The 15,625-nt window shown below is 43.2% G+C and overlaps 1 protein-coding gene across 3 annotated transcripts in view; it reads right to left on the bottom strand.

Moving 5' to 3' along the window:
- Positions 1 to 191: 191 nt before the first annotated feature.
- LOC129811452 (prepronociceptin-like) overlaps positions 192 to 15,625 on the bottom strand; it is a 36,722-nt gene continuing 21,288 nt past the window's right edge. For all 3 annotated transcript variants that reach the window (XM_055862757.1, XM_055862758.1, XM_055862759.1), the window contains 2 exons: positions 11,243 to 11,407; positions 192 to 2,400 (listed from right to left, as the gene is read on the bottom strand). In XM_055862757.1, coding sequence (XP_055718732.1) covers positions 1,771 to 2,400; positions 11,243 to 11,368 — 756 coding nt within the window. In that variant the 5' untranslated portion in view covers positions 11,369 to 11,407 and the 3' untranslated portion in view covers positions 192 to 1,770. The remainder of the gene's footprint in view (positions 2,401 to 11,242; positions 11,408 to 15,625) is intronic.

Below are 15,625 nucleotides of genomic sequence, written 5' to 3'. Positions count from 1 at the left end.
ATACAGATATTTTATTTGATCAAGAGAGGACTTTTATTGTTATTATACAAGACATTATTAGTGTGGACATTTTTGTTTGATAAATGGAGCATTGTGAGATTCATACAAGATGTCATTGTCTCGTGAACATTCTAGAACGTTGGAACAAAACACCTCAAGACACCAAATCATTTGCTGCATAACAAGCCACAAAACAAATAGTAAACTATCTTTATTGATATGTAAAATTTCTGCTATTTACAGGTTTTATGCTGCACAACAAAATGGTTTCACGTAATAACTCAGACCACTGTTCATACATACAGAAGGGTCTCTATTCAATGTTTTGGTGGTGTTGGAGGTGGAACTGTGTCAGAGATGCCAACTCCACAAGCGGCTCCTGGCATTCATCCTAAAGCGGACATTGCCATTGGCTGTACGGAACAGTCGCGGGCTGATTTTCTTTTTTTTCTTGAGCGGATGGTCTGGGGGCCTGAACATAATTACAAATCATTTGTAGACTGCAAATTGACTGCAAGAAGCCCAAACAGATATAACGTTTGACTAAAACATAATTTCAAACGTTTCTTACATTTGTATATGATCACATATCTGTGTGGGAATAGTTTGGAACAGATTTCCTAAATTTAAATCACTTGGAGCTGATTTGCTGCTGTTTTTTGTCTTTTATGTTAATTTAAAAAAAGTAATTGTTGGGCCGCCAGTTGGGGAACAATGGCCTACACTTTCTCGATCTTAACTTTTAACACTAGTGGGGAGGGTGTGGCTTGGTGACAAGGATGGCAAGAGCAGTTGCTCACCGATTTGACAGCTCCAACGCAGTTCCACCTCCAACACCGTCAAAACATGCACTATGCAGATGTCTGCTATCGCTGGTTAACACTTGAACTGATTGAATAGACCTAGGCTACATCTGCGTCTGCTTCAAAAAACACATTCCAAGGTTCATTCTCAAGTCAGAACATTAGTTTTGCCAACAGATCATTGGTACATGAGCATGGATATATAATTTAAGTCTTACGCAGTAGTAACAGTTAATTGTGATGTTTTGCTCCAAATTATAGTAGCCAGGGTTGAAATTGAAGTTTGGAGAATAGTTCTGAAGATGTGAATAGGTTACAAGCCATCCACAAACCTAATACCGAGATTTTGTTATAATTTATATTATATAAGATAGTCATGAACATATTTTAGCGCATTTTCAATTGGAAATCTGAAAGTAATTTTTGTGTTAGCCACTAGAGGGTAACCTAACAAAGAGAGTGCCATGCCCGGTCTCCAAACAGTCTCCCTCTCATGTACTGTACTGGTTCAGGAAATCCATGGAAACTTCACTAGTAAGTCATTTAAATTCATTAAGTTTACACTGAATTAGCCTATGTAATAATAATAGCCATAATTGATGAAGGCAAACATGGTTTGAAAAGTTACATTACAGATGCAGTATATAAAGCAAAACAAATATAGTGTGTTCGTGTGTCTATAATATTAATCCAATGTGATTCTCTGATAAACCATTTAGCTATATACATGGTCTTTTTTTACTATTTTCTTAGCTTTTATTCATAATATGTTATCGTTATCAATGAGGAAATGCAGTATACAAGACTGAATCTATAATGCTCCAGTGTGGATTTTCATGAGGGGTTGTGTTCGGAACAGAAGTTTAATCATCACCTTGGTGACGGATTTGAATATGTAGGGCGGGGTTGGGGGTTGCTAGGTTACGACATGTGCTCATTGCCAGGGATACAGTTGCCGTGTGCGTTGCTACACCTTGTTCTGTTGGGTGATGTCAGCGGAGATGCTGTTGTAGGACTTGCTAGCTCGGGTGCTCATGCCCAGGTACTGCTTCAGGAACTCACTGAACCGTTTCTGGTTGTTCCACTTGCGGGCAGATTTCCGGACGCCTATGAACCCGCCGTAGCGCTTCTGCATGGGCCTCCCGGGGCCAATCAACTTCCTGTAGCCATGCCTTCCCTTCAGGAACCCCCCGAAGCGCTTCGACAGACTTATCCCCGCCGCTCCATCCTGCTCTCTCTCCATCACGTTATCCCCCTCTTCCTCGTCCCCAACTTCCTCATCCCTTTCCTGCATTTCCTGGGGCAGCTGGGAGTTGTAGACATCAGCGGTTAGCCGGCTCTCACTGCCCAGCTCGTCTATGCCCAGAGCACGGACCACGTGGTCAAACCTCTGCAGGGCTACTGGGTACATCAGCCCCCCTTCCCCCTGTTCCTCTTCTTCCTCTGGCAGCATGGCCTCCACCTCCTTCTGGGCCCGCGTCAGCATGGCAGCGCCCCCTATGGACTGGGAGGGTAACTGTGGCGAGGCTGAGGCCTTGCGGCACATGTCCCAAGTGAAGGCAGGGGAGACGTTACCCTCACACTCCACCAGACACACCTGAGAGGAGAGGGGGAGGGAAACACAGAGCACATGGATGTTAGAGAGCAGCTCTTCCACAGACTATCCGCACTGACTCTATGCCCATCCACACTGACACTCACACACCTTCACTGTCACTCACTCACACGCAAAAACCTCACTCACACACTCATTACTCACACCACACACTTATACCCACACGCAGACACCCCTCACACCTACGCTGCTGCTATAATGATTATTGGTTTGATTTATTACTAGCGTTGTGCTGCTGGTCATTGATTAGTGATTGCCATTACCATTAGTATCTATCTTTTTATCCTGCTACTGGTGACTTTTACTCCTGTTTACATGTATATATAGTATTAGTATATTACCATAAGTATTTATTTATGCCAGCTACCAGTCACTTTTTAGCCCTGTTTACATGTACACTCACCGGACAATTCACGAAAATGGATCGCTCCTACAGACAGTGAGTCACGTGGCCGTGGCTTGTTATATAAAGCAGGCAGACAGGTATCGAGGCATTCAGGTACTGTTTGATTGAACATTAAAATGGGCAAAATGAGTGACCTAAGTGACTTTGAGCGAGGTTTGATCACTGACGCTAGGCTCTTCGGATCCAGTATCTCAGAAACAGCCTCCTGGGCTTTTCATACACGACAGTGTCTAGGGTTTACAGAGAATGATGCGACAAACAAAAAACATCCAGTCAGCGGCTGTCCTGTGGGAGAAAACAGCTCGTTGATGAGAGGTCGAAGGAGAACGATAAGAACCGTGTAAGCTAACAGGCGGGCCACAAACAGACAAATAACGGTGCAGTACAACAGTGGTGTGCAGAACGGCATCTCGGAAACACACAACTCCGCGATCCTTGTCAGGGATGGGCTATTGTCATAGACGACCACCCTGGGTCCACTCCTACCAGATAAAAACAAGAAGAAGCGGCTCTAGTGGACATGTGATCACCAACACTGGATAATTGAGCAGTGGAAAAGCATTGTCGGATGGTCGGATGGGGCCACAGTGTCGGATGGGGCCACAGTGGGGCCACACACTTCGGATGGGGCCACAGTGTCTCCTGACCGCTCCTGTCTCAGCCTCCAGTATTTATGCTGCAGTAGTTTATGTGTCGGGGGGCTAGGGTCAGTTGGAATACTTCTCCTGTCTTATCCAGTGTCCTGTGTGAATTTAAGTATGCTCTCTCTAATTCTCTCGTTCTCTCTTTCTCTCTGAGAACCTGAGCCCTAGGACCATACGTCAGGACTACCGGGCATGCTGACACCTTGCTGTCCCCAGTCCGCCCGGCCTTGCTGCTATTCCAGTTTCAACTGTTTCTGCCTGCGGTTACGAAACCCCTACCTGTCCCAGACCTGCTGTTTTCAACTCTTAATGATCGGCTATGAAAAGCCAACTGAGATTTATTCCTGATTATTATTTGACCATGTTTGTCATTTATGAACATTTTGAAAATCTTGGCTCTCTCTAATTTTCTCCTTCTCTCTTTCTCTCGGAGGACCTGAGCCCTAGGACCATACGTCGGGACTACCGGCCGTGGTGACTCCTTGCTGCCCCCAGTCCGCCTGGCCTTGCTGCTATTCCAGTTTCAACTCTTCTGCCTGCGGTTATGGAACCCCTACCTGTCCCAGACCTGCTGTTTTCAACTCTTAATGATCGGCTATGAAAAGCCAACTGAAAATTATTCATGATTATTATTTGACCATGCTTGTCACTTATGAACATTTTTGAACATCTTGGCATAGTTCTGTTATAATCTCCACCCGGCACAGCCAGAAGAGGACTGGCCACCCCTCATAGCCTGGTTCCTCTCTAGGTTTCTTCCTAGGTTTTGGCCTTTCTAGGGAGTTTTTCCTAGCCACCGTGCTTCTACACCTGCATTCTAGCTGTTTGGGGTTTTAGGCTGGGTTTCTGTACAGCACTTCGAGATATTATCTGATGTACGAAGGGCTATATAAAATAAAATTGATTGATTGATTGTCTGGAACATAACAGCAAGTTCAGTTTACTCCCCAGACCTCAACCCAGTAGAGCATCTTTGGGATGAGATGGAACAGGCTGTTCGCAGCATGAATGTACCGCCTTCCAATCTGCAGCAACATAGACCAACACCCCTGTGGAACGTTTCTGACACCTTTTAGCATGCCCTGAAGAATTCTGAGGCAAAGGGCCAACCCAGTACTAGACAGGTGTACCTAATAAACTGACCGTGAGTGTATATCCTACTACCAGTCACTTTTTTCTCTTATCTCAACAGACGGAACAGATCAGTGTACTGTCTACACTCGGTCTGTTGTTTTTATTAAATCTTTTTCATTAAATAGTTTTAAAATCATGTCAACAACAACAACATCTTTAACCATTGGAAGTTCTGATAGCTAATGATTCCGAGACGTGGTTAGCTTTTTTGTCTGGGACCGCAAGATTGTGTCCCGGATTCCTACAAAAAAAACTAACAATAGTTAGCGGTTAGCCATCATGCTAACAGAGCAAGATAACGGTGCTAGATTCAAAACACGAGTGGTATTTGTGTCTACGTCTGGGCTCAAATGCGCTAGGTGCGAGATGATATCTACGCAAGAGGAGGAAAATAAGGTGGAACTGATAAATGAACATAAAATATTTGTCTGTTTCAAATGTATTATCATCAAGCAGCTTAGGGAGGAGATTCTCTGGCTGCTAGCTCAGCTGCGGGAAAAACAAGGTGTGCTTTCTAAGTACTTGAATGCAGCCCAGTTACACAGAATGTCAGTTCTGAATGCCTTCTACAGCCAAGGGGTCGATGAGTTGGGCGGTACTGACCTGTTCCAATCCAATGGACAGATGGTAAGCTCAACACCGCGGCCAGTGGGACACTGGACACTGGCAATGCGAAGGAGGTAGAGTGGAAGGCAGTCTAGCCGGCATCCATATATCCTAGAAGATCAGTTCCAGCTATTAAACAGCTTTTCCCCACTGGAGGCGGACATACCAGCCCTGGGAGTCAACTCTGATCCTGGGAGTACACCAACAGCCAGCAGCCATCCAGGGGCACCCTCCACAGCTCAGCCGATCGCTGATCAAAGGAAACAAGGTCCTGGGCCCTCCTTCATCTCCAGAGGATTCTGACGCCATCCCCTGCTACTGGTACATGTAAGGTGAGTCAGGCTGGCATGAGTCAAAGCACACCTCCCCCTGCACGAGGCAGGCTGTTCTGTTCTCCCTCTTCCTTCCCCATCGGATTCCATCACGACCACCATTGTCGTGGGCAGCTCGATGGTGAGAGATTTTATCCTGTAGGCCGACCAAGGTCCACTGTCATCCAGGCGCCCGTGTCCAAGACATCAACTCCCTCCTGCCCAGAGTTCTAGCTAACTACTCTAATATTGACACCGTTGTCACTCACGTTGGATTTAACGACATTCGCTTTCGGCAATCTGAGGAACTGAAGAAGGACTACAACATTCTCTTGAACACCCTTGTTTGCACAGGGAAGAGAACAGTCATCTCTGGCCCCCTGCCATGCTATAGAAGGGGTTTGGAATGTTACAGCTGCCTTGCTGCCCTAAATAAGTTCATGAAGAAACTCTGCAAAGACAGGAATGACTCCTTTGTGACAATTTTGACTTGTTGTGGGAGCAACCAACACTCTTTTAAAGAGATGGAATTCACCCTAACCGCAGGGATTCCAGGATTATCTCCAACATAGCGAACAGCTTAAGAGACTGGCGGTCTGGTTTTGTTAGCGCTCCAGTCCTCCCTGTCATAATAAGTAACAGAGGACAAGGAAATCGTATTCTATCCCAGAGAAATAGAAGTGCAGTAAATGTAAGTAACCAAATATATGTTCCTTTAACTGTTAGCTCCGAAGGTATTGTCTGCAATAATCATATGGGCATAGAATTGATTGTCAGATGATGTGTCAGTGATTTATTGAAAATTCAAGGCACACTTAACCAGCATGGCTACTACAGCATGTTGCAGCGATACTCCATCCCATCTGGTTTGCACTTAGCGGGACTATCATTTGTTTTTCAACGGGACAATGACCCAAAACACACCTCCAGGCTGTGTAAGGGCAATTTGACCTGGCCTCCACAATCACCTGACCTCAACCCAATTGAGATGGTTTGGGATGAGTTGGACCACAGAGGGAAGGAAAAGCAGCAACAAGTGCTCAGCATATGTGGGAACTCCTTCAAGACTGTTGGAAAAGCATTCCTCGTGAAGCTGGTTGAGAGAATGCCAAGAGTGTGCAAAGCTGTCATCAAGGCAAAGGGTGGCTACTTTGAAGAATCTAAAATCTAAAATATACACTACCGTTCAAAAGTTTGGGGTCACTTAGAAATGTCCTTGTTGTTGAAAGAAAAGCACATTTTTTGTCCATTAAAATAACATAAAATTGAGCATAAATAAATATTATTGTAGCTGGAAACGGCTGATTTTTAATTGAATATCTACATAGGCGTACCGAGGCCCATTATCAACAACCATCACTCCTGTGTTCCAATGGCACGTTGTGTTAGCTAATCCAAGTTTATAATTTTAAAAGGCTAATTGATCATTAGAAAACCCTTTTGCAATTATGTTATGTAATAAATCTGCCGTTTCCAGCTACAATAGTCATTTACAACATTAACAATGTCTACACTGTATTTCGGATCAATTTGATGTTATTTTAATGGACAAAAATTTTTGCTTTTCTTTCAACAACAAGAACATTTCTAAGTGACCCCAAACTTTTGAACGGTAGAGTATTTTGATTTGTTTAACACTTTTTTGGTTGCTACATGATTCCAAATGTGTTATTTCATTGTTTTTTTGTCTTCACTATTATTCTACAATGTAGAAATAGTAAAAATTAAGAAAAACCCTTGAATGAGTAGGTGTGTCCAAACGTTTGACCGGTACTGTAGGTAAATTGCAGTTGTTCCAGAAAAAAGTGGCACGTATCGCACTTAAATGTACACAGAGGGCAAGTGTCAGTAACATGCATGCCAGTCTCTCCTGGCTCAAAGTTGAGGAGAGATTGACTCTCTATTGATCTTTGTGCAAGGTGTTGATGTGTTGAAGGTACCGAATTGTCTGTCAGTTGGCACACAGTTTGGACAATCATCGGTATAACACAAGACATGCAACTAGAGGTCTCTTCACAGTCCCCAGATCCAGAACAGAGGCTGGGAAAGGCACAGTATTGAATAGAGGATGGAAGTCTTTGCCACCCCAGGTAACTCAAGCTACCATTTTTTTTTTAAACAGATAAAATAAAACCTTACTGCACAAAGGGAACTGTGAAGAGACAGTCATTTTATATATATTGTATTGTAATTTGCACTGTACTATGCATTAGACCGAGATATTGTGTGTATGTACTGATATGTAGGCTATGTGTGATGTTTTAAATGCATTTCAGTCCTTGACCAATAATGTTCGGTACTATGTATTATGTCATGTGTCATGTGGACCCCAGGAAGAGTAGCTGATGCTTTTGGGGATCCTAATAAATACAAACATTTTATGTTAAACCTACCTCAACTACTCCAGTACCCCTGCACATTGAAGAAAGTACTGGAACTGATCTGTATATACTCGCAGACTCGTGTTTCTTCAACCTGCATCATACTTCTAGTGTGTTTTTTAATGTTTTTTAAATTGTTATTATATATATTATTATTCTCACTGCATTGTTGGGAATGAGCTCTCATGGTAAGAACTGTTTTATACCTTTTGTATCCTGTGCACGTGGGGAATAAACTTTGAAACTTGAGAGAAAGAGAAAGAAGGGAAGAGGGAGAGTGAAGAAGAGAGAGGAGAGAGGGAGAGGAGGAGAGAGGGAGAGGGAGGGAGAGAGAGGGAGAGGGAGAGGAAGGGCGAGAGGGAGAGAGAGGGAGAGGGAGAGAGAGAGGGAGGGAGAGAGAGAGGGAGAGGAAGGGAGAGAGAGAGAGGGAGAGGGAGAGGAAGGGAGAGAGAGAGAGAGAGAGAGAGGGAGAGGGAGAGAGAGAGAGAGAGGGAGCGAGAGAGGGAGGGAGGGAGAGGGAGAGGAAGGGAGAGAGAGAGAGAGAGAGGGAGCGAGAGAGAGAGAGAGAGAGAGAGAGAGAGAGAGAGAGAGAGAGAGAGAGAGAGAGAGAGAGAGAGAGAGAGTGAAGCAACATTATGACTTGTTATTTATTAATTCCCCAGTCAAATCAAAATCAAATTCCATTATATTTGTCACATGCTTTGTAAAAAGGTGTAGGCTAACATTAAAATGCTTACTTAGCGGACACTTTGTCCAGGTGTTGTACAGTGCTAGACCTTCCATGGTCAAATGCTGACGTTAAAACGGCTTTATGAATTGAATTGAGATAGACGATGATACACCATCAAACACTGGGAGTCCCATTGTGAAGAATGATGATGATAGCCATATGACGCCCATGAAGAGACCATACTGTACTTCTCTTGACAGAACATAGAGTCCTCCTTTTTTGTCTTACAGAATGTTTCACCCTGAATTAACATGGCGTCCATAATGTCTGTATGGTCTTTGTGTGAATATACGCTTAGTCTGAGTGTATAAAACATTAGGGACACCTGTTCATTCCATGACATAGAATGACCAGGTGAATCCAGGTGAAAGCTATGATCCCTTGATGGGTAGGACACAGTTTAAATCAGGATTTTTAAGCCTCGAGACAATTGAAGCATGGATTGTGTCTGTGCCATTCAGAGGGTAAATGTGCAAAAATATTTTTGTGCCTTTGAACGGGGTATGGTAGTAGGTGCCAGGTGCACCGGTTTGTGTCAAGAACTGCAATGCTGCTGGGTTTTTCACGCTCAACAGTTTCCCGTGTGTATCAAGAAGGGTCCACCACCCAAAGGACATCCAGCCAACTTGGCACAACTGTGGGAAGCATTGAAGTCAACATGGGCCAACATCCCAGTGGAATGCTTTCGACACCTTGTAGTGTCCATGCCCCGACGAATTCAGGCTGTTCGAGGACAAAAGGGGTTGCAACTCAATATTAGGAAGGTGTTCCTAGTGTTTGGTATTCTCAGTGTAGTTATTCCTTAGAGAGCAGCACAGATAGAGATTTCTATATGGCTCACAGTCCCAACAGAGCAAAACATTACTATGTGATTTGTGTATCTACAATCCGTCTCCAAATGCATCACAGTCTCGTCTTGGAGTCTCTCAGTGGAGATGCCCCAAGTCAGAGCTGAACCTGATATCAACACACACACACACACACACACACACACACACACACACACACACACACACACACACACACACACACACACACACACACACACACACACACACACACACACAGATTATCCCAATCTCAGAATTCCTTCAGTTAAAGAGGCGTACAGTATACCGAATGTCGATTATGGCAGCCCCCCCCCCCCCACCTCTCTGATTCAGAGGGGCTGGGTTAAATGCAGAAGACACATTTCAGTTGAATGCATTCAGTTGTACAACTGACAAGGTATCTCCCTTTCCCTTTCCCTTTACCCTGTAGAGAGACGACTTCTCTAGAGAGAAAGAGACAAATATACCCTGCAGAGAGACGACTTCTCTAGAGAGAAAGAGACAAATATACCCTGCAGAGAGACGACTTCTCTAGAGAAAGAGACAAATATACCCTGCAGAGAGACGACTTCGCTAGAGAGAAAGAGACAAATATACCCGACCCGGTATGATTGGAAACAGAGAGGGATTGATGGATCCTGGAATTATAGAATTGGATATCATATGTAAATAAAGGTGAAATAAAAAAATTCACTGTTTTGATATTACATTCATAGTTTTTCTCATCAAAGAAAGCTATTGTTTTACTTCAAGGACAAAATCGGAGATACTTGACTTTAACAGGGGAGTTGAGTTACTGGATCATAGTGAGGGAACATATTTACCCCACAGCACATAGGAAAATACACTGAAGCCACTAGACAAAGAGAGGGGGGTCGATGGTGTTCTAAACCACAAGCAGTGAGATGAAGAAACTGGAAAGAGGGCAGAACATTCACGTCTATCCTCAGGAATCAATTAGCCAACGCAAATTAAAAGCCAGATGCCGGGAGGCTGGGAGGGCATAATACTATGAGTCAGAGATCATCGACAGTATAGGAGACGAAGGAGGGAGATAGAAAGGGGGGGGCAGTTTGAGAAAGGAAGGGTAGTTTGTGGAAGGAATGGTAGTTGGGGAGAAGGACGGGGGTGGGAGAGGTGGAGGAGGAAGGAGAGGTGGAGGGGTGCGTGGAGTAAGGACTATGGTAGATGCGTCTGTGCGTGCATGCCTGTTTCTGTATGGGGGGTTCTGCTCCCTCTCTCTTCGGCGACGGCGTGCACCCTCTTTGCGACTTACTCGATCTCTGCCAAAACAATATCTCCTGAGTGAAATGGCTCTATTGCCCCACAGACCTTTTAAGGACTGTGCGATTCAGTCAGGGCCCTGTTGACACAATAGAGTCAAAGTCTCTTATTGTTCTGATTGTGGCAGAGATAGGAAAAGGAATGGAGAATAAATACATTGAGTGATAAAAGCTGTGGGATAGGGGGTGCATAGGCCAGAACTGGCTGTTGGCTGGGGCAGAGACAGAGGCAGAGAGAGAAAGTTAACAACAGGAGGCTGTGTGTTAAAGTTGATCTCGGTAGGGCAGGATGTGGCTGAGGCGGGGGTAGGCAGGGACAGACAGAGGAATAGAGATAATGGGATGGAGTGATAGTAGGGCTTTAATATGGACCCTCACCAGTGTGTTGAAGTTGATCTCGGTAGGGCAGGATGTGGCTGAGGCGGGGGTAGGCAGGGACAGACAGAGGAATAGAGATAATGGGATGGAGTGATAGTAGGGCTTTAATATGGACCCTCACCAGTGTGTTGAAGTTGATCTCCTGCGGCAGGATGCGGCCACAGGCCAGGCAGTCCCCCTGGCATTCACTACAGTGTCCCGGGACACACAGACACAGCAGCAGCAGGGACCAGAGAGGGGTCTTCATGGTCCTCAGTATCCTAACTATGGAGACAATAGGGACAGCCTGGGACAGGACAGGGGAGAGAGATCAGAGGTCAATTCACGGTCTTCTGTTCAGTCATAATTTACTGTGAACAGCCAGACTGAAATAGAGGAGGGGGGAGGGAAAGACAGAGAGAGAGAAAGGGAGAGAGAGAAGGGGAGAGAAAGGGAGTGAGAGAAAGAGAGAGACAGACATACAGGACCGCTCGACAAGATAAGTGAAAAACACTAATGCCTTTGTTTGTCTGGGTGTGGTATCGTTTAACCCTCCCCCGAACCCCCCCGTGTTGACAACAGCGACGAAAGAAAAACAACAGCTGTTTGTACCTCATTAAACAGACTCATCATCGCCTTAAATTGAAGTCTGAATTAGTCCTTCTTGCAGGGAGCACAATAGCCAAAAGAAATAGGGTGATTTACGAGGGATTCTTTGTTTTACTGGATTAGTCATCAGGAAGAGATGGGAGATATGGAGACATATAGAGAGAGGAATCCGAAGTTGTGATGCACTTTTAACACATAGAGAACAAGGAATTATGTACACATCATTTTTTGTGGTATCCAATTGGTAGTAGTTACTGTCTTTTCTCATCACTCATCACTCCCGTACAGACTCAGGAGAGGTCAAAGGTCAAGAGCCATGCATTCTCCGAAACACAACCCAACCAAGCCGCACTGCTTCTTGACACAATGCACATCGAACCCGGAAGCCAGCCGCACCAAACTCATTTAAACTAGTTTATCATAGAAAAACAGCAGTTGGATAAGGATTTTTGGTATTCTATTAGGATCCCAATAAGCTGTTGCAAAAGCAGCAGCTACTCTTCCTGGGGTCCACTGAACATGAAACATAATACAGAATGACATAATACAGAACATCAATAGACAAGAACAGCTCAAAGACAGAACTACATTTTAAAAAGGCACACGTAGCCTACATATCAATACATACACACAAACTATCTCGGTCAAATAGGGGAGAGGCGATGTGCCATGAGGTGTTGCTTCATCTGTTTTTTGAAAAATGTTTGCTGTTTATTTGAGTAATATGAGATGGAAGGAAGTTCCATGCAGTAAGGGCTCTATATAATACTGTACACTTTCTTGAATTTGTTCTGGATTCGGGGACTATGAAAAGACCCTTGGTTGCATGTCTGGTGGGATAAGTGTGTGTGTCAGAGCTTTGTGTAAGTTGACTATGCAAACCATTTGAGATTTTCAACACATTGTTTCTTATAAAAAGAAGTAGTGATGCAGTCAGTCTCTCCTAAACTCTGAGCCAAGAAAGACTGTCAGGCATAGTATTTATATCAGCCCTCTGATTACAATTAAGAGCAAAATGTGTCGCTCTGTTCTGGGCCAGCAGCAGCTTAACTAGGTCTTTCCTTGTACCACTGGACCACATGACTGGACAATAATCAAGATTAGACAAAACTAGAGCCTGCAGAACTTGCTTTATGGAGTGTGGTGTCAAAAAAGCAGAGATTCTCTTTATTACGGCCAGACCTCTCCCCATCTTTACAACCATTGAATCTATATGTTTTAACCATGACAGTTTACAATCTAAAATAACGGCAAGTAATTTAGTCTCCTCAACTTGTTCCAGCCACACCATTCATTATCTAGAATTTAAGGAATGATTTGTACCAAATACAATGCTCTTAGTTTTAGAGATGTTCAGAACCAGACTGCAACTCTTTGTTAAGGGTTTCAGTGACTTCATTAGCTGTGGTTGCTGATGTTTATATGGTTGAATCATCAGCATACATGAACACACATGCTTTGTTTTATGCCTGGGGCAGGTCATTGGTGAAAATAGAAAAGAGTAGAGGGCCTAGAGAGCTGCCCTGCTGTACACCACACTTTACATGTTTGACATTAGAGAAGCTTCCATTAAAGAAAACCCTCTGAGTTAAATGAGATAGATAGCTCTGAATCCACAATATGGCAGAGGTTGAAAAGCCATAACACATACTTTTTTTCAACAACAGGTTATGGTCAATAATATCAAAGGTTGCACTGAAATCTAACAGTACAGCTCCCACAATCTTCTTATCAATTTCTTTCAACCAATCATCAGTCATTTGTGTCAGTGCAGTACATGTTGAGTGCCCTTCTCTATAAGCATGCTGAAAGTATATCGTTCATTTGTTTACAGAGAAATAGCATTGTATTTGGTCAAACGCAACTTTTTCCAACAGTTTGCTAAGAGCTGGCAGCAAGCTTATAGGTCTGCTGTCAGAACCAGTAAAGGCCGCTTTACCGCTCTTGTGTAGCGAAATTACTTTGCCTTCCCTCCATGCCTGAGGACAAAGACTTTCCTCTAGGCTCAGATTTAAAATATGACAGATAGGAGTGGCTATAGAGTCAGCTACCATCCTCAGTAGCTTTCCATCTAAGTTGTCAATGCCAGGAGGGTTGTCATTATTGATCATTAACAACAATTTTCCCATCTCTCCAACACTAACTTTACAAAATTCAAACTTGCAATATTTTTCTTTCATTATTTGTTTTTTATGCATGAATAGAATTGCTCACTGTTTGTCCTGGGCATTTCCTGCCTAAGTTTGCCCACCTTGCCAATGAAATAATCATTAAAATAATTGGCAACATCAAATGGTTTTGTGATGAATAAGCCATCTGATTCGATGAAAGATGGAGTTGAATTTGTCTTTCTGCCCATCATTTTATTTAAAGTACTCCAAAGTTTTTTTCCATCATTCTTTATATCATGGATCTTGGCTTCATAATACAGTTTATTCTTATTTTTGTTGAGTTTAGTCACATATTTCTCAATTTGCAGTAAGTAAGCCAGTCAGATATGCAGCCAGACTTATTAGCCACTCCTTTTGCCCCATCTCTTTCAACCATGCAGTTGTTCAATTCCTCATCAATCCATGGAGCCTCAACAGTTCTAACAGTCAGTTTCTTAACAGATGCATGTTCATCAATAATTGGAAGAAGCAATTTCATAAATTAATCAAGTGCAGTGTCTGGATGCTCCTCATTAATCACATCAGACCAACAAATATTTGTAACATCATCCACGTAAGAGTCCCAGAAAAATATTTTGAATGATGTCTTATACACTATTTAAGGCCCAGCTGTTGGAACTTTGGCTTTCCTAGATATAGCCACTATATTGTGATCACTGCATCCAATGGGTACGGATACAGCTTAAGAACAAAGGTCTACAGTATTAGAAAAATGTGATCGAAACATGTGGAGGATCTTGTTCCTGTAGTGTTTGTAAACACCCTGGTAGGTTGATGAATAACCTGAACCAGATTACAGGCACTGGTTACAGTGAGAAGCTTCCTCTTGAGCAGACAGCTTGATGAAAACCAGTCAATATTCAAGTCCCCAAGAAAGTAGACCTCTCTGTTTACATCACATACACTATCAAGCATTTCACACATATTATTTAGATACTGACTGTTAGCACTTGGTGGCCTATAGCAACACCCCAAAAGAAAAGGCTTTAGATGTGCCAAGTGAACCTGCAACCACAACACTTCAATAACACTTGACATCTCTAAGCGTTACAGGGATATGGATCTGAATATATAGAGCAACACCTCCCCCATAAGCATTCCTGTCTCTATAGATGTTATATCCTTGTATTGCTACTGATGTATCATCAAATAAATTATCTAAGTGAGTCTCAGAAATGGCCAATATATGAATGTTATCTTATGTTAGTAAGTTATTGATTTCATTAACCTTATTTATAAGGATACATATATTAATATGGGCTATTTTCAGCCCTTTCCTGGGTGGCTTAAAGGATGAGTGTGATTGTAGAATATCATGTGTGAATGAACCCAGATAATGAAAGGGAAAAGTAGTTATCTTGACAGTAGTCTCTCCCCTGTGTTTTTAGCTTTTCAATAACTTTATTGGGTTTAGTGTGCCAATGGGAAATGGAGGCCCCAATGCATCATCACAAACGTTCCCATGCATTTTTCATATAACCTAAAAGTGTACAACAAATCAATAGTCTTTTCTGTATGAGACCTGGATATATACACAGAAAAGAACATAACATATCCAGGAAGCACAGACCATTCACCTGCGACGCCAAGGGGAAATAGTGCTGCAAAGAAAAAGTATAGTGTGTTGTCCATTGTTGTCACTCTACGTTATTCCATTGAGTGCAGTACAAGACAGTGCCTGCATTTCATTAACAATCCATAGCAGTTCTCTCCAACCCTAGAACAGCTAAAGAAAGTCTGAGAGT

Source organism: Salvelinus fontinalis, chromosome 15 (assembly GCF_029448725.1).
Source record: "Salvelinus fontinalis isolate EN_2023a chromosome 15, ASM2944872v1, whole genome shotgun sequence".
Classification (NCBI taxonomy): Eukaryota; Metazoa; Chordata; class Actinopteri; order Salmoniformes; family Salmonidae; genus Salvelinus; species Salvelinus fontinalis.
Note: the sequence above shows the minus strand (reverse complement) of the source record. Positions and strands in the feature narration are given on the sequence as shown.